This window comes from Schistocerca americana, chromosome 5, assembly GCF_021461395.2.
Source record: "Schistocerca americana isolate TAMUIC-IGC-003095 chromosome 5, iqSchAmer2.1, whole genome shotgun sequence".
Lineage (NCBI taxonomy): Eukaryota > Metazoa > Arthropoda > Insecta > Orthoptera > Acrididae > Schistocerca > Schistocerca americana.
In genome coordinates this window covers 472,335,731-472,355,301 of record NC_060123.1, presented here as the reverse complement: position 1 = coordinate 472,355,301, position 19,571 = coordinate 472,335,731, and the positions used below count along the sequence as shown (strand labels likewise).

At 38.7% G+C, this 19,571-nt stretch overlaps 1 protein-coding gene across 1 annotated transcript in view; it reads left to right on the top strand.

The window, feature by feature from the left end:
- The first annotated feature begins 2,166 nt into the window (after window positions 1-2,166).
- Window positions 2,167-19,571, top strand: part of LOC124615382 (neuroguidin-A) — a 69,065-nt gene continuing 51,660 nt past the window's right edge. Inside the window, exons 1-3 of the mRNA XM_047143205.1 lie at window positions 2,167-2,274; window positions 2,552-2,692; window positions 15,833-15,947. Of these exons, the coding sequence (XP_046999161.1) occupies window positions 2,266-2,274; window positions 2,552-2,692; window positions 15,833-15,947 (265 nt within the window). The 5' untranslated portion in view covers window positions 2,167-2,265. The remainder of the gene's footprint in view (window positions 2,275-2,551; window positions 2,693-15,832; window positions 15,948-19,571) is intronic.

The following is a 19,571-nucleotide window of genomic DNA, read 5'->3' as shown; positions in this document are numbered from 1 at the left end:
GATATTGTCACTAAATTCTAACCCTTGAGCTACTTTCACCCTGAGGAATTTTTTGTGTAGACCTTTGCCCAGTACATGTAGTCGATGATGTGTGGTCCAAGTTGTAAGTTCCTGCGACATGTCACTGCAACATCGGCGCTAATATTCTGAGAATTACTTTGTTCTGGTACTTACGCCTGTACCCATTCCCTCATCGAAATTATGGCACAAAACCTTGATACGTTTTCTGTTGTGGGTGCGCTGTCAGTTCACAGTTAGACTCGTGGTGTTCTCTTGGGTCTACGTGATCGGCTGTGTACATTGAGTAGCAGTTTGTGAAGATGGAGTGCACAAAAAATAATCCCGTTAAATTAACTAAAAAATTTCGCGAAAGGCTTTCGTTATGGGATCCTACATTACATGATTCCATCGCCAAATCTAATGCAGTTCACCATTTCACATATTTATTCACAGTTTCGGATAAAGAACTGGACAGTAAAATTCACAAACTGAAGTGACCATTCCTCTGTGAATTTAAGAAATGTTCATCCTTGAAGACATCAGGGACGGGCAGAGAAGAGGTTTTATCGGAGTGGTATGACTATGACTTGTTGCTCTTCCTGAAGGATGTAAACAAACCAAGAATGAGTTTATCCACTTTTGAGGTGAGTTACAGCACACTTGTTTTATTTTATTTTTATCACAAGTATTTATTTACATAACAATGAAAAATGTAAATGTGTTGTTTACAGTTGTGCATGAAACGAAAGCAAAACAATTATTACTAAACTGTCTTCGGCACTAAGACAACAAATATTGCTTCTCTATTTATCCTTTGACAGTGACAGAATGTCCTGCAAAACCGTTTCTCACTTGCTTAACTTCTTCGCTAACATTTCTGCTGGTTCTTGATAGCGATGCAAGCAGGGAATGGTCTCTATGTCTCCTAGGTTCTACTGATCCTCTTTCTAAGTTTTCAGAATCGAAACTGTTTGATGGTGAATAAATTAGGCTAGCTTCTCGTTTTCTTCTTAGGAAGTTGTGAAGATAAACGCAACACAAAGTCACAATAGTTGCTTGATCAAAATAAGTAGGTTTCCATAGAACACGAAGAACAGATGGTACCAGTAGTATTCCAAGGGAATTCTCGGCGACTCGTCGGGCTCCACTGAGCCTGTAATTAAACATTCTTTCTTTGCTGTCTTTGTCATGTGTATGGTTTTATGGCAAGTTCTTGGAGTGCAAAGGCATCGTCAACAACAAGTTCACAGGCGATGGACACTGCTCTTCCAAACAGAGGATCCGGTGGGCCTGAGATCCAGTGGCCCTTCTTGAAGAGCTTTGTTGAAGCTTGCACCGTTAACTACACCTCCATCTGAAATATGTCCTTGCATTCCCACATCTGCATAAAGAAAGTGGTAATCGGCATCCTCTAATACCATTAAAGCAACGCTGAAAGCGTCTTTATAGTTGTAATAAAAGCTTCTAGCGTTAATGGGACTAACAGTTACAGGTGTTTTCCATCTAATGCCCCCATGCAGTGAGAAAAGTTCAAGCGAATCTCAAATTCATGTAAAATTTCCTTCCACTGTGCCCAAGAATTCCATACAAGAAAGAAAGAAACAAAAAATCTGAAGAATGTTATTTCTTATTTTAACGTTACATCAGAAGAGATATGTGGTGAAGACGGTCATCAGAACATTAACATGATTGGTAGATGAAACAAGTACTTCGAGCATTCTTTCAGAGCTTCCTACATATCCACCTGGCAAGAACGGAAAGGTAATAAAACAAAATTTTACTGATGATGCTATAAAAGTTTTGAAGCATGCAAGTTACCATATCCTGAAGAAAAAGGAAAAAAAGTTTATCTCGTTCACGAAGTACATCGAATGTGAAATGAGTCTGTCGGAACAAAAAACGTCTTGGCCTTCTTAATCGGTTGTACGCATGTGTTTGCTGATTTAAAAAAACCGCGTTGCGCAGCTAAGAGCATATGCATGTCAGATGTCATGATACAATCTTTGTATTTGTTTTGGAAGTCAGTTGAATGCTGTAAAAGAAAATTTACTGTTCTTACCTTCACTTTCCAATGGTTAAAAAGTAAATAAATGTATTTATGTTTTTCCGTATGTGAACCACTGTCCACTAACATTTTTTTAAAAAAGGGAATTTCTTTTGACTAATGTAAAAAACACACTTGGTAGAATCTGTTCCCACGTGCGGGAGATTAAGGCTGTATTTGTCATTGTCATGTAATTTTGATCGACTCGTTAGTTTACAAACATGGTTCAGGTATGGGTTTTAATAAACTACTTCAGTTTGAAGTTTCTGAACACCTGATTTGTTTCCTGAATGAGAGGAATGCCGTAATTTTTTAGTAGTGTTTCTGCCATGTTAGTAAAATGGCAGGTTTTTTAACATGAAATAAACAACAAAATGACGTGTGTACATTATAGTGCTTGGAAAAATACGTGTGCATGCTTTGATTATTTCGCCCAGTTATATTATATTGAAGGAGAAGGCTTGTGTAACTGGTGTTTTAATACAATTGAAACATTTTCATGTTTAGGCAACAGATGACATCGTACCCCAGGATTTGCCGCAGGCATTTCAGTTATTGAAGGAAATGAATGAAAATGTGCAGCAAGTTGCAAAACTTGTTGACAATATGCTAGACAGAGTAAAGAGGGGAGAAATGTCAACGGATAAGGTAAGCTCTAACCCAGATCACAGTAAATTCCCACTTGTTTACGATAGCCGTTTCACCGGCGTACGGTGTGTGTGCGTGTGTAATAATAAATATGCCCGAAAGTAGCATTTACAAGCCTTGCGTTGTACAGAAATTTAATGTCAGCCTTGAGGAGCGCACTTTAGTTGGTTCATTTCATTCCATTCGCGGCGATATGTTTACTGTGGAAGGTAATTTCTTTATGGTTAGGATACTTCTTGGAGCCTTTTAACAATGCCTTCTGCATCGAATTAACAGTGGTAGTGATAAGAATAGTTTTTAGATTGTCGTGATCAAAACATTATACTTGAGGTTAATTAGCGTCGGTATAAATTCCCAATCCTAAGGAGACATGTAATCACAAAATATGGCTGTTTTATGGGCAGCTGCGTCTGTAGAGACTAGTGTGTTGTAAAATACCATGGATTTGTTTCACATTTCCTGATTTATGCCACACACATCACGGTTTTTCTACAGTAAATGATACAATTCAGCGCTAACGTCTCTAATATGTAACCGGTATTCCGATGCGTGAAAGCGTAAGGGCAGTAAAGAAGAAATATCTAACAGGCGCTACTAAAACATTGTGCTAATAAATTAGTGTATTGTATGAACTACTCCAAACTGTTTTGGTTTGCCTGGTTCAGAAGTTAGAATCTCGACAGTTTAATGTCGTTAATGGAACAGTGGATGAGCTACAAGAGAGCAGTTACACGAAAACCTAATACAAATGAGATTGCTACCTTGTATTCTGAAAAATTTTGATAGACTGTCAAATATAAGTGATAATTTGAAAGCTATTGTTTTTAGATTGTATTCTACCTCATTATTTCAGATATGAACAAAGTTAGACTTTCTGACAAAAAGACTGCCTGCTTGTATTAGATTTTGTTGGTTTCTGTAAACTTTCGCTGCCGCCAGCTTCTCAACTTCCATTGACACCAAGAGCCCTCAAAATATGTGAATACAGAATTGAAAGTAGTCCTTGTTATGTATGAGCTTCTCTATGAAGGCCATGGATAATCATTGGTATAAAGTAAAGAAAATATTTAATTTTCATTGTTTTCAGCTTATATTGGTTAAGAGGAATGCCACTAGCCCAATATTATCAAGTGGAATACAGGGACATGCATATATTTCCGCTGCTTCTCATAGTAGATGTCTGTCAGAATGTGAAACCCCTCCGTTATTCAGTTGTGTGTCACCTGCATAACCCTGATTGTATTCATTCATTTTATGTTGCCCTCTTAGAAAGTGCATTCCTTGGTTTGCCATCTTCTGATAAAGCTAAAAAAATCTATTACTATTTGTAAAGTTTCAAGAACCAACATTAAATGATGACTGGGAATATACGCAACCACTTATGTATTGCTCCTATGTGAGTCTGTAGGACAAGATCAGAGGATTAATTACAACATTCTTCCTTCACTCCATACATGAATATAGCAGGAAAAAGCCCAAATAGTGGATACAATGGGGCATATCCTCTGGAACACTGTTAAAAGTGGTTTGCAGAAAATGGATGATGATGATGTTTTAATTATAACACTTTCTTGATTATGTAATTAATAATGCAAGGGTTATATAATGGACAGTCTATGAAAAAAACAACTATTTTGGGACTTAAGTACAAATGTCTATCTTGCAAACAATGGAAAATCCAGGATGGAATGTAACATTATTATGAAAAGGATAGTTGCTACTCATCATATAAGGGAGCTGCTGAGTCACAGAGAGGCACAACAAAAAGACTGTCACAAAATGAGCTTTCGGCCAACAAGCCCTTGGTCGAAAACACACGCTTATACACACGCATGCAAACACATCTCACTCGCACATGAGCACAGTCTATGGCAGCCAAAGCCAGTTTCTGGCTTCAGCTGTCAGAGACTGTCGTTGTGGGTTTTTGTGTGTGTGTGTGTGTGTGTGTGTGTGTGTGTGTCATCTTTCATAATGTCTGGCTTTCAGTAGCAGTAAATCTGATTGAACCCTGCAAGCACAACTAAATCAAATATTCAGCTGATATTTGTTTTCATATTCTTTTTGCTTTCTTTTACTGTCTGGTCACTTTTTGAAAATGAAGACAGTGTCCAAAAAACAGCTGAATGTTGCCTTAAACCATTTCTTCCCCTTTATTCTCTCTTCATGGATTTCATTCCTAGGAAGTACACTACACATTCAATGTAGTGATGGGAGGGATATGTTGTCACATTAAGTTAATTTTAGAGTCTCGGGTATCTCAGTTGAAAGTCATTTATCTACGTTCTATATTCCAATTAAACATACTAGATGTTTCACCAAGTCAAATGATACACCCCAGCCTCCGTTTAGTCGTAGTTCATTTTCGTTTCGAGCACTACATGCTATCTGTCTTTCTTGTTTTGTAGGTTACATTCAGCACTCTGTGAAGCGTTGCTGACTGCATGCTGGCAACACTGGCACCCACCACTACAATCTGTAATCACTAAGTAATTTTGATTGCAGTATAGTCATATTCCAAAACTGAATATCACCTTGTAACTAATGTTCAGAATTCAATCCATTCACATTTATTTCCAGTCTCATTGTGGTTAGAATTGCAGTAACTTATATACCTCCAATGCCTTGTATTCATATATGTTTCTAATGCCTTACTAACATAGTTTACAGAAAATTGTCAACAATTTCAGCACTTGCCTAATTGCTCTTGCTTATAGGGACTTCAGGATGAAGGAATTTGTAATTGATACCATTTTGTTAAACTTCTGTTGGCATACAAAGTGCGAGTGGGGTGTGGAGGATACAAGTTTTGCCCCACCCAGAGATTTCCAATGTTGGCAATGAAGTGATGTGTAGGGGACAAGCTGTGCCTATCTTATTTAATGTAGATATTACACATGCTTGTGGTGTGCCTTTTGCCAAGTGTCAGCGTAAAAAAGTAGAAAATACACAGAAAAAAGAATATTTATATGATTTGTGAAAGTGCAATATTGACATATTTGTCCTAATACTGATATTTATTTATTGCAATAAGTTGTTTGTTAGTTCTAGGAAGGTGTGTTCATCAACACTGGTAGTTATTTTCCTTACTTCATTCTCTTGGTTATTCTAACAATACTTCTCCATGGAATTGTAGGTGGCTCCCAATATGGATCTAAAATTGCTTCAGTTTGAAAGAAACAAGCCTATGTGTGCAACATGGCAGTCACTACTATGTGGAATGTCTACTGCAATGCTACACATAATGTTATTAACTTGACATCTGCAGCACTGGCAGTAATTGGACACAAACTCTAGCACCACAAAGTTTTGTAACTACTGTCGCATCAAGAGAGTAGAATCTGTTATAGCTTAGCTTCCACTGATATCAGTATCTGTTTATTTTCATAAATTTTAACAGAGTCATCACCCTTTTCATATGTCTGAATTTCTTGTCTCACCATCACGACCATTTGTTTGGGAATATTTATTGTGTATTTATATGGCCCCCCATGAACCATGGACTTAACTGTTGGTGGGGAAGCTTTCATGTCCCAGCAATACAGATAGCCGTACCATAGGCGCAACCACAAAGGAGGGGTACCTGTTGAGAGGCCAAACAAACATGTGGTACAGGAATAGGGGCAGCAGCCTTTTCAATATTTGCAGGGACAACAGTCTGGATGATTGACTGATCTGACCTTGTGACATTAATCAAAATGGCCTTGCTGCACTGGTTTTGTGAATGGCTGAAAGCAATGGGAAACTACAGCCATAATTTTTCCCAAGGGCATGCAGCTTTACTCTATGGTTAAATGATGATGATGTCCTCTTGGGTAAAATAGTCCCCCATTTGGAACTCCAGGTGGGGAAAGCTCAGGAAGACGTCGTTATCAGGAGAAACAAAACTGGCGTTTTGCAGATCAGAGATTGGAATGGGCAGGTAGGTTAGAAAACTTAAAAAGAGAAATTGATTTGGTTAAAGTTAGTTATAGTGGGAATTCGTGCAGTTCTGTGGCAGGAGGAACAAGGTCAGTTGAATACAGGATTATAAATACAAAATCTAATAGGGGTAATGCAGGAGTAGGTTTAATAATGAATTAAAAAAGTAGGAGTGCGGATAAGCTACTATGAACAGCATAGTGAATGCATTATTATAGCTAGAATAGATGTGAAGCCCATGCCTTCCACAGTAGTACAAGTTTATATGCCAACTAGCTCCACAGATGATGAAGATATTGAAGAAATGTATGATGCAATAAAAGAAATTATTCAGATAGTGAAGTGAAGTGATAGTGAGTGAAGGGAATTTGATAGTAGGAAAGAGGAAGAGAAGGAAAAGTAGTAGGTGAATATGGAATGGGGGTAAGGAATGAAAGAGGAAGCCACCTGGTTGAATTTTGCACAGAGCATAACTTAATTCTCGGTTTAAGAATCATGAAAGAAGGCTGTATACATGGAAAAGGCCTGGAGACACTGGAAGATAATGGTAAGACAGATATTTCAGAACCGGGTTTTAAATTGTAAGGCATTCCAGGGGCAGATGTGGACTCTGACCAAAATTTATTGGTTATGAACTTTAGACTAAAACTGAAGAAACAGCAAAAAGTTAGGAATCTAAGGAGAGAGCATTAGCGAACAATTTGGCAAATACAGGGGGAAAGAAATACAGTAGAGAAAAATGGATAGCTTTGAGAAATGAAATAGTGAAGGCAGCAGAGGATCAAGTAGGTAAAAAGACGGGGGCTAGTAGATATCATTGGGTAACAGGAGAGATATTGGATTTAATTGATGGAAGGGGAGAATATAAAAATACAGTAAATGAAGCAGGAGAAAAGGAATACATATGTCTCAAAAATGAGATTGACAGGAAGTGCAAAATGATTAGAGGACAAATATAACCATGTAGAGCCATATATCACTAGGAGTAAGATAGCTACTGCCTACAGGTAAATTGAAGAGACCCTTGGAGAAAAGAGAACCACCTGTGTGAATATCAAGAGCGCAGATAGAAAACCAGTCCTAAGCTATGAAGGGAAAGCAGAAAGTTAGGAGCATATAGAGGGTCTATACAAGGGCGATGTACTTGAGGACAATATTATGGAAATGGAAGAGGACGTAGATGAAATTTAAATGGGAGATACAATACTGCATGAAGAATTTGACAGAGCACTGAAAGACTTAAGTAAAAAAAAGCCCAGGACGTAGACAGCATTTCATTAGAACTTCTGATAGCCTAGGGACAGCTGTATACATGACAAAACTGTACCACCTGGTGAGCAAGATGTATAAGACAGGTGAAATAGCCTCAGACACAATAATTCCAATCCCAAAGACAGCAGGTGTCGACATTTGTGAAAATTACCGACCTATCAGTTTAATAAGTCAGGACTGCAAAATACTAACACAAATTCTTTACAGACGAATGGAAAAACTGGTAGAAGCTGATCTTGGGGAAGAAATTCGACTTGACGTATATAGCTCAAGTGAAGTCAATGATACCACAAACACACATGTAGCTCCAGAACCTCAGTACTGGAAATTTCACTTGGCCTGTATAGCTCAAAAGACATCCACAATATCGTGAACCCACACACAGCTCGAAAATTCAGTACCATAAATTTCATTTGGCTCGTGTAGGTAAAGCAAAGTCCATGATACCACAAAACCACACACTGCTCGACAGTTCCAATATCTATCAGTTTGCGTGATGTATATAGCTAAAAGAAGTCCACAATACCACTAAACTAAAACACTCTCAATGCTCAGTGCCATCCAAATAAAGTAATAAGATGTCCATTGATCTTCTTCAGGCATTGCTCAAACAGCAGTAGTATTTTCCTCAATAAAAGCAGTTGTTGGGTGTCCTCCACAAAATTCGTCACTAAGGAAAAAACTTTCTTTTCGAATTCACTACTGATTGTAAGTTGTTGCTGTAAGGGACTTCTTCGCCAAATGCATTTCTAAACCGATTTTCACGTATCATTGTTTAGGCATAAACGATGATTTAAAATCATAGCTCAATAATGTGTTACACAAATTCATTTGTTGGTGCCCAAAGAATATTTAAATGATAACTGACAAACTATCTGTGGAATTTCAAACTTTGCTGCATTAGTCCATTGTGAAATCCAGCTGTTGCTTTAAAATTTGTTTTTCATACAGGAAGTGTGAAATGTGACGGTTATGGAGTCAATCATTTTTGTTACACAAGGCTATTGGACACATCTAGGTATTACAATTTAAGAACCACAAAAAAATATCATTAATTCAAATCTGCAGGCAGTTACATATTTATATGTCTAGTTTGATTAGAATTAGTCAGTCAGTGCTTTACATCTACATCACTAGTCTGCGAACCACCGGGAAGTGCATGGCAGAGGGTACATCCCACTGCACCAGTTATTGGGGTTTCTTGCTGTTCCATTCACATACGGAGCTGGAGAAGAATGATTATTTGAATGCCTCTGTGCATGCTGTAATTATTCTAATCTTGTCCTCACAATCCCTATGGGAGCAGTATGTAGGCGGTTGTAATATATTCCTACAGTCATCATTAAACCCGGTTCTTGAAAATATGTTTGCAGACTTTATTGGGGTACTTTACATCTATTTTCAAGAGTCTACCAGTTCAGTTTCTTCAGCATCACTGTAACACACTCCCACGGGTCAAATAAACCTGTGACCATTTGTGCTGCACATCTCTGTATACATTCAGTATCCCCTGTCAGTCCTATTTGATACAGGTCGACTCACTAGAGCAGTATTCTCTGCTGGTGGTAAGAAATCTCCACACTGATTGCACTTCCCTAGTGTTCTACCAATGCACTGAAATCTACCACCTGCTTTACCCACAACTGAGCCTATATGATCATTCCGTTTCATATCCTCACAAAGGTATTTGTAGGCATTAGCCAATTCCATCTGTGACTCATTGATATTGTAGTCATGCGACACTGTGTTTTTTCATTTTGTGAGGGGCACAATTTTACATTTCTGAACATTTACAGCAAATTGCCAGTCTTTGCGCCACTATGAAATCTTATCAAGATGTGACTGGATATACATGCAGCTTCTTTCAGATAGTACTTCATTATAGGTAACTGGATCATCTGCAAAAAGTATGAGGTTACTATCAATGTTGCCTGCAAGATCATTAATACACAGCATGAACAGCAAGGGTCCCAGCACACTTCCTGAGGCACACCTGAAAGTGACTCCTATATCTTACGATGACTCTCTATTCAAGATAACATGCTGTGCCCTCCCTACCAAAAAGTCCTCAATCCAGTCACAAATTTCACTTGATAGCTCATATGATCGAACTTTTAACAATAATGCTTTTCAGAAATCAATAAATACAGTGTCTACCTGATTGCCTTGATCCAAAGCTTTCAGTATGTCATGTGAGAAAAGTGTGAGTTAGGTTTCACATGATCGATGTTTCTGGAATCCTGCTGGTTGGCATTGAGGAGGTCATTCTGTTCAAGATACCTCATTATGTTTGAGCTCAGAATATGTTATAAAATCGTACAACAAATTGATGTCAGAGATATTGGGTAGTAGTTTCGTGGATTCACTTCTACTATCCTTCTAGTAGATGGGTGTTACCTATGCTTTCTTCCAACTATTGGGCGTGCTCTTTTGTTCGAGGGATCTACAAGAGATTATAGTCAGAAGAGATGTCAGCCACAAATTCAGTATAATACCTGATAGGGATTCTGCCGGGCCCTGGAGCTTTGTTCAGTTTTAACAGTTTCAGCTGTTTCTCAGCATCATTGACATTAATACTGATTTCACTAAAATCTTTTCAGTGGTACAAGGATTATATTGGGACAATTCTCATAGATTTTCCTTTGTAAAGGAACAGAGCCATGCTTTCAGCTTTTGTTTTGCTACACTCAATTTCATTTCATGTCTCATTCAGTAGGGACGGGGGTCATGACTTTGGTGCCACTAACAGTCTTTACAGATGACCAGGATTTCTTTGGGTTTTATGAAATATCATTTGACAATATTCTGCATTGGTAGTCATTGAAGGCTTCATGCATTGCACCCTTGACAGCCAAATGTGTTTCGTTTAACATCTCGATCTATAGTCCTACGCTTTGTTTTATACCTATTATGCAGTAGACTATTTCTTTAGTCCGCAGCTCGTGGTCTCGCGGTAGCGTTCTCGCTTCCCGAGCACGGGGTCCCGGGTTCGATTCCCGGCGGGGTCAGGGACTTTTCCTGCCTCGAGAAGACTGGGTGTTGTGTCGTTTTCATCATCATCATTCATCCCCACTAGGACTTGCCTAGTAAGGCGGCGCGGGTCCCCCGCGTCGTTCCCCTACGCTCTGTAAAGAAGTATGAGACTTCATCATCATCACTATTTCTTTAAAGGTTTCTTTACAGTGACTGTATACCATGGAGGATCTCTCCTGTTGTGAACTGTTCTGCTGGGTACATATACATGCAGTGCATTGTTAACTACAGTATAACCTCGTTAGCGCAAACTCGCAGTTAATGCGAAAAAAATATTGGTCCCAGGAGGAATACATTAGTTCTTATGGTATGTTTTATCAGTTAACACTAATTTTGGTTAAGGCGAATTACGAACTCTGTTTCATTTCCTAACGTAATTAAATTTCACTGTAACACAAACTTCCGACCTTAGAGTATTCTAAAGCGTAATTTTTTTTCTGAAATGAATGTAGGAAATGTTGTTACAAAGCTAATTATACTTATTGTTGACTCATTTTTAACGTATTGTAGGTCGGTAGCCGCAATTTATCACCTCAACGATCAGCGTATGCTGTACATTGTAAGACATTCAATAATGTGTGCTGCAGCATTTAGGAACGTACTCAGTGCCAGATTTGAGAGGTGTTCTGTTAGTCGTAGCCGTATCGAGTTGGAATACTGAATAAAAACTGCAGTTACAACCGGTACCGTAGCACGCGAAAATGTCAAAGAGGAAACAGACAGCTCTAAATGTACACTTAAAGCTTAAGATTCTAGATGAAGTGGACCGTGGTACCAAGAAAACAGCAATTGCAGAGCAGTTTGGAATACCGAAATCTGCTTTATCTACGATTATTAAGAATCGAGAAAAAAATTATTAATGCTGTGGCATCAGGTTCTGGAAACAAATCTAAACGACTTTGCATCGCCAAGTATGAAGACATCGAGACATTATTGCTAGAATGGTTCAATCATATGCATGTATCTAACATACCTTTAACTGGCCCTGTGATTCAGTCAAAAGCAAATGATATTGCTAAAGATATGGGCATCGAAGATTTCCGTTGTTCTGCTGGTTGGTTGGATCGGTACCAAAAGAGACATTCAATTTCATCTGTACAAATTTGTGGTGAAGCAAGTAAAGTTGATGAAGAAAGTGCGAACAGCTGGTTGCATGAATTCAACCGATTGAGGGAAAAGTATGCCTCGTGTGATGTATTTTACATGGATGAAACTGGATTTTTCTACAATCTTTTTCCAACTCACACCCTGGGGATAAAAGGTGATAAGTGTCATGGTGGAGCATGAAGCAAACAATGTGTGACTGTTGTACTGTGCTGTAATGCTGACGGCGGTGATAAGTTTCATCCCTGGGTTATCGGTAAATCCGAGAAACCACGTTGTTTTAAAAACCTAAATATGGACACTTTATCTTGCATCTACTCTCACCTCAAGAAAGCTTGGATCGATGGCACATCATTTTTGCAAGTGGCTTCTTCGTTTCAACAGTCGAATGGTTGCTCAAAATAGACATGTTCTTCTTATATTGGACAGATGTACTGCCCATAATGTTCGTGATCTGAACCTATCCAACATAAAGGTTCAGTTTTTTCCACCCAACGCCACAAGCCGCCTTCAGCCTTTGGACCAAGGCATAATCTCTCTCATAAAGAGAGCTTATCATAAGCAACTTGCAAGAGCTGCAATTCGTGCTGCTGAAAACAATAGTGCAACCCCAAATTGGAGTCTGCTTGACACAATAAAAGCCATCGCAGCAGCCTGGAACTTAGTAACGCCACATCATATACAGAAGTGCTTTAACAGAGCTTGGAGATGTAGCAACACTGAAGATGTCCTCGAGTTAGAAGATGCTACTTCATCTGATGAATGGACAGTTCTGCAGGACGTTTGCGAACCTTGGAATTAGTTTTGAAGAATTCATTAGTGTAGACGACGATGTTGCCGTATGTGCTTCTGTGGAATCGGATGTGCCAAACTCTGTGAACGAGGTGCAAGAAGGGCCATCAGAAGAAAGTGAAGAGGAAGAGAATATAGACACCATTCCACCTACCCGTCAGGAGATGCTTACAGCCTTGGACTGTTAAGAACGTTTCGCTTCAATATCTGACATCACTGCTGGGTTTACGGTCGCTATCATTACAATTGGTTGTGAAATTACAAATTATTATCATTCCCATGAACGTCAGTGAACCATGACCAAATTTTTTCCAAGAAAGTAACGTACATAATTTGTGAGTACTTGTAATTTTACAATCACTTTATAGTGTTATAAGTCCACAATAACGTGATTGATAGTGGAGTGTATTACACGTTAATGTACTGTTGTACATGTGTACTTATTAAAATCTGTGTTTTTCACTTAACACGAACTCCTGATTTTTCGGTCCCTTCGGATTCGTGTTTACGAAGTTTTACTGTATTATTTAAAATTGAGCCATAGTGCCTCTACTAACTCATTGAGATATGATCTGATTTGTTATTTAGTTTACTGAACCTGTGTATCTTTCTGTTTGTTTTAGTTGTACTTTGGTAATCTTTGTTGCCAACATTGTGTCGTGATCCTGATACCAGTTTCGATGTCGATATTCTCAAAGAGGTTAGGTCTGTTTGTTGCCATTAGATCCAATATATTCCTCAATGAGTGGTGTTCCTAACTATACGTTCTAGTTAGTTTTCAGAGAAAGCATTTAGTAATGTTTCACAGGATGTCGTCACTAACAAAGCTGTAATTTTCCCAATTAATTGTTGGGTGATGAAAGTCTCCACTGATGATTGCAGCACGATTGGGGAACTTACGTACAAGTGAACTGAGGTTTTCTTAAAGTTTTTGGTTACTTCAGGAGATGTGTCTGGTGGACAATAGAAAGATTCAACTGTCATTTTATGCCCACCCATGATACTGAGTCTCGCCCAACCAATCTCACTTTCAGCTTCAGTTTCTGTCTCGAAAAAATGAGTTTCTTATCTACTGCGACAAGTACACCACCTCTATTTCCCATTTGCCTATCCTTTCAATGTACACTTAAATTTTCCCCAGAAATCTCACCGCTATCAGTTTCAGGTTACAACCAGCTTTCTGTACTTAGTATTATGTGACCATCACTACTTTGCAGGAGAGCTTCAAATTGTTCCACTTTATAGTGAAAGCTTTGGGAGTTAAACCATTAGGATCGCAATATTCTCAACCAAGGGAGGCATTTCTTTCAATCTTACACTGACAATTCTGGGTTTCCTACAGCTGTCGTTTTTCTGGATAGGATGGAGAGTCACCTAATCTAAAAAACCCTTGTGTGCACCACACACACACACACACACACACACACACACACACACAGCAACTACCTGGGTAGCAGCCTCTGACATGTAGTGCACAACCAGGAAGTCACAGCCTAACTAGACACACAACTTTCGAAGTCTCTGGTTCCGTCCTTCCACACAACTTGAAACCAAGGGACCATGATCAGTTCTGGGTGCAATGCTTCAAATTATGAAATTTGTTGAAACTCCATGCGCAAGGCTACTCTTCTCAACATTCTCTGCCACTTGCAGAAATGATCCAAGTATGTCATCGGAGCCCAGACAACAGGCATCATTTGTTCCAATGTGTGCCACTATCTGCAGGTGCTTGCACCCTCTACCCTCAGTGGCTGTTGGAATAGCCTCTTCAACATGTTGAATCAGGCCTTCAGACATACACACTGGGTGCACCTGGTGCCTTTCCTGTCCCTTGGTGCTATTTGCTGAAAGGGTATCTTCATTCACCGTATGTTTGAACTGCCAATGATTAATAGACCCATATCCTTTTATTTCCCGCCTTACATTATACAAAACAGATTTCTCCAAGAAAGGTGAAGCGAGTCGTACTGGCTCAGTCTCAGTGAATGACAGCACCTCAGACTTGGCGGGGGAATCAGTATAACACCCTGTCCGCACTGTACAGGACATCTTGATCTACCATTGAAATGGCACCACCATTTATTTTGTATGGTTTCACTCTGTTTGTACACAGCTCTGTGAGCAGATGTTAGTAACACACCATCGTGCACAGTGATTTTCTCGGACTGCTTTCCAAGGCCATTCCTAACTCATCTAGTTCAACTGAAACCCATATAGGCTACGTGGAATTAAAGTGGCCTACGGTGGCTGCTTCCACATTTTAATGTGTACGTTCACTCAGTCCATGTCCCTGAAGGCTCTACGGGGTGAAATTTATGGAACACAATACGTGAATGAATGAATGTGAATGTGCCCACACACTGTTGGCTATAAATTGTATGCGGGAAATTAAAAATCTTCGAGGCTTTATCTTTTAGGTAACATTTCTGCCACCTCGAATTATCAGAAGTATTTAGAAAAAAAATTATGTTGAGAGAGGTCTGCAAAATAAAATCATCTTAAAAGAGCTTGTAACCTGTTGTTAAGAAAGTGCTTCATATATTCTAAAATCATATTAGCAAGCGATAATGGCTACTGACTTGCAACTTGTCAGTAGCATTGAGAGTTGATTTTAATTACTCTGTAGACTAGAAGATTTTAGATCATAGAAGAATTTTCCAATAAAGTAACAATGTTTAAGGCTGCAGAAGGATAAATGTAGCTAAAATGTGGAATAGTAACAATATGCGTAATTATATGACATTAGAATATCTAAGATAAGTGTGTTGGTGTGTAGGTCTGTTTATTGAATTGGACAACTGCTCTTTTATTTTTAAGCTTCTCTTTGTTTTAAGGAAGAGATTTATTTTAACTGGTGACTTCTGATCCATTTGTGTATTAGTTACTGTCCTTGTACTCATCCGTTTAATGACTTCATTGCAATGGTACAGTCATCCTAATATTCCTTCTTTCTCTTAAATCCTTATTCTTTCTTTACTTTTGTTTACGAATTCAGAATGGAAGCAATAATATCTGTTTCAGGGCCTGAGTTTCTTGGAAATGAAGTATCATATGTTGTTAAGCTACTTAATTAACTTGACATATGTTGTTCTGCGTAAGTGCTCTGGAAGAAAAATTGAAGGAGATCCAGCGATAGGTAAGTAATGTATTCTTTACCATTACTACGCACATATGCCACTGTATATTTTACTCTGTGTAGAAATAATTAGTATCTTCTGTTTTTTCTGTAAGAAGAAAATGGCTGTGACGAGTCATGTGTCTGGTCATAGACCTCCCTAAGATTAACAAGAACATAGAAAAATATCAGGAATTGCTTGAAAAAACTTTCAACCATATCTGAGTGTGCAAGAACTGAATAAAAAATGAGAAAGGAACTGAGTATTGGGGAAAATGTTGTAACCGACAAAAAAATATGTTTTCAGATTATGAATTGGAGTGCCTTGTCAGCACCCTCCTTCAGGATGTGAAATTCTTAGTACTGCTGACACACACACACATAAAAGTAAAAGAAGACCATCCTAGTTTTTGGAACTATTAATTCCTTTGTCAGTGAGGAAAGAGGAATAAGTTAGTGAAAGAGGTATAGGTTGGGGAAGGTCTCTCAGATCCCAGAATGAGAATAACTTACCTGTGTAAATACAGGAGGTGGTCTTAGATAGTATATTGGTAAGTGCTGTGCCAGCTTCAGTCTAGAAGTGACGACTATATGAGAAATAAGAGATGAATTAAGAGGAAAAGAAATGAAATTAAGAGCTAGAAAGAAGGTGGGGGGGGGGGGGGGGGGTTAGAACAAAATAAGAAAAATGCAGTAAATAAAAAATAGATTATTAAATATTATTTAATTATTTTCTTCATTGCTTTTTATTTTTTTCACTTTATTCTCATTCAACTTTCCCTCTCTCCTCTCCCTCTCACCAATCTCTCTTCTTTTTATGCATCTTATTTCTTCTAGCTTTTAATTGCAGTGTTGATTTTAGTTGCAATATTCATATCCATCTTCACTTTTCACATGGTCTCCTTCACCCCTAGGATGAAAGACTGAAGGTCACACAGTGCTTACCAGTGTACTATCTTTGACCACCTCCTCTTTGTGGCACCTTTGTCTCCTCTCTTCATCACAACATGTGGGCACCTCACATTCTGGGCTCCAAGTGACCTGCCCCACCTTTTCAACCTTCTCAACCTGTCCTCCTTGCCTCCCCAAGGAAGGGGAGACATGTCTAGAAAGTAACCTGTTCCTCAAAAATCTACCGTATTTACGCGAATCTAAGCCGCACTTTTTTTCCGGTTTTTGTAATCCAAAAAACCGCCTGCGGCTTAGAATCGAGTGCAAAGCAAGCGGACGTTCTGAAAAATGTTGGTGGGTGCCGCCACAACTAACTTCTGCCGTCGAATATATGTAGCGCTACACAGGCATGCTTTGTAGGCACAAAGATAAATAATGGCACCAAAACCTCTGCGTCAGTAAATAAATTAAAAAAACAGGTGGACGACGAGCTTTTTTCCTCCGCCCCGAGTTTCGACCACTGCATTTTGGTACATTATCCAACGAAGTAAATACAAATTCCATATTGTACATCTTCAAATGCAGCAGCATTTCAATGTACTACGAAAATCCGACTGGCAAGACTGTTTGGGATGTTTGTCAATATGGCCAACTCTACGTTCTGATTTTTTTCCTACCTGTGAGAAGAGATGGTTGCTAATAGGAACTTTTATGAATTGTGAATCACATGCAGTATTTTCTTCACCATAAGAATAATACGAATATAAGCATTTTGCCATGTATTGTTTCGTGGTTGCTGCTATCTCATTTAAACCCTGTCTGCCTAATAAACTACGAAAATAGAGTGAGACAACAGCAAACGCGGAAGAATATACATATCATGTCATGTTTATATATCTAAAAACAAAGATGATGAGACTTACCAAACAAAAGCACTGGCAGACTGCTTGTGTCTGTGTATGTGCGGATGGATATGTGCGTGTGTGCGAGTGTATACCTGTCCATTTTGCCCCCTAAGGTAAGTCTTTCCGCTCCCGGGATTGGAATGACTCCTTACCTTCTCCCTTAAAACCCACATCCTTTCGTCTTTCCCTCTCCTTTCCTCTTTCCTGATGAAGCAACCGTTTGTTGCAAGAAGCTAGAATATTGTGTGTGTGTTTGTGTGTCTATCGACCTGCCAGCGCTTTTGTTTGGTAAGTCTCATCATCTTTGTTTTTCGATATATTTTTCCGACGTGGAATGTTTCCCTCTATTATATTCATGTCATGTTTATATTCGCATTATTCTTATGCCTAATAGTGATACAGTCCGAAATGAAGCACGGCAATTGACTAAATTTTTAATCTAAGATGACTCTGATTTCTGTGCAGAATGTAATGAACTAAAGAGGCGCCTGCAAAGATTTTCAAACGGAGAAAAATTTTCGCTAAACTTTCGTTCAGAACATTATCTATCATACGCAGTCTATTATTTGGTTCTTGTTGATCATTATCAAAGAAAGCAGTAGTGTAAGTGACAACAAACAGCAGTCTCTTGCTATTGTTTCGCTAATGAGACGATTCCTCTCCCTTTTTTTTTTTAAGTGGCGGTAGCGCGCACAAAAGCAATCCATGCCGCGAGCGCCGAAGGGCCGTAAACGCGCCCTATCAGAATGCGACAAACAATGCATGACACAGTACAGTAATGCATTTTCAGCTTAGAGTGATGTAAACACCTGTAACAAAGAAAACGGCGCTTATCATATCAAAGAAAAATAAGCAATCAATTCAAACCAGACGAAGCACGTGAAAAAGGAAGGGTACCCGTATAAATACGGGCGGAGCGCCTGACGCATAGCAATGGCTACCTGGTAAACCTTAACTGCTAAGCTTACGACTCAAACCAAACTACTGTAGCTGTATCGTCATTCATTTGACCTAAATTGTGTCTCATATTACAATAAACCAACTTTGTTTCGATTTGGAGATGGCCTAAAACTTTTCTCTCCCCTTGAATTTCGAGTCTCAAATTTCAGGTGCGGCTTAGATTCGGGAAAATTTTTTTCCTTGATTTGTAGTCTCATTTTTCAGGTGCGGCTTAGATTTGAGTGCGGCTTCGATTCGAGTAAATACGGTATACAGTCAGTGACAGCATATTTTCACATTATCAGCAAAACGAGAGAGAGAGAGAGAGAGAGAGAGAGAGAGAGAGATTATTGAAGGATTCCACAAACAGCAATAAATCCTTTGAATTTTTTTTTTTTTCATTCATCCTTTCTTCCTTCTTTCTTTCCTTGACAGAGAGATTAGATGTTATTGAAGGATTTCACAAATAATAATAAGCCCTTTGGATTTTTTTCTTTCTTTTGGTCTTTCTATCTTCCTTCCTTCCTTCCTCGCCCCTCCCCCTTTTTCCCACTACCATGACTAATTTCAGATAACAATAATGGAAATTCCTGGCCAAGACAACATGTAAAATAATTTAAAGTCAACTGCTCCCCTATAACAGACTGGTGTGTGGAGCATAGAAAAATGTAACAGAAAGCAGTATTCACACAGTCTTTCAATCTCTTGCTCTTTTTCCTGTAAAATTACACAAATTCTACACAAGACACCCAAGCACACACTCTCACGGTTACAGCAAGACAGATTATTGATTATACTGCAATAATTAGTCTCATCATCGCTTGTTAATTGTATGGAAATCAAAATACTGACACCTCAAATATTCACTGTTCACAGATGGATTTGGTGCATGGTAATATGTGCATATTGG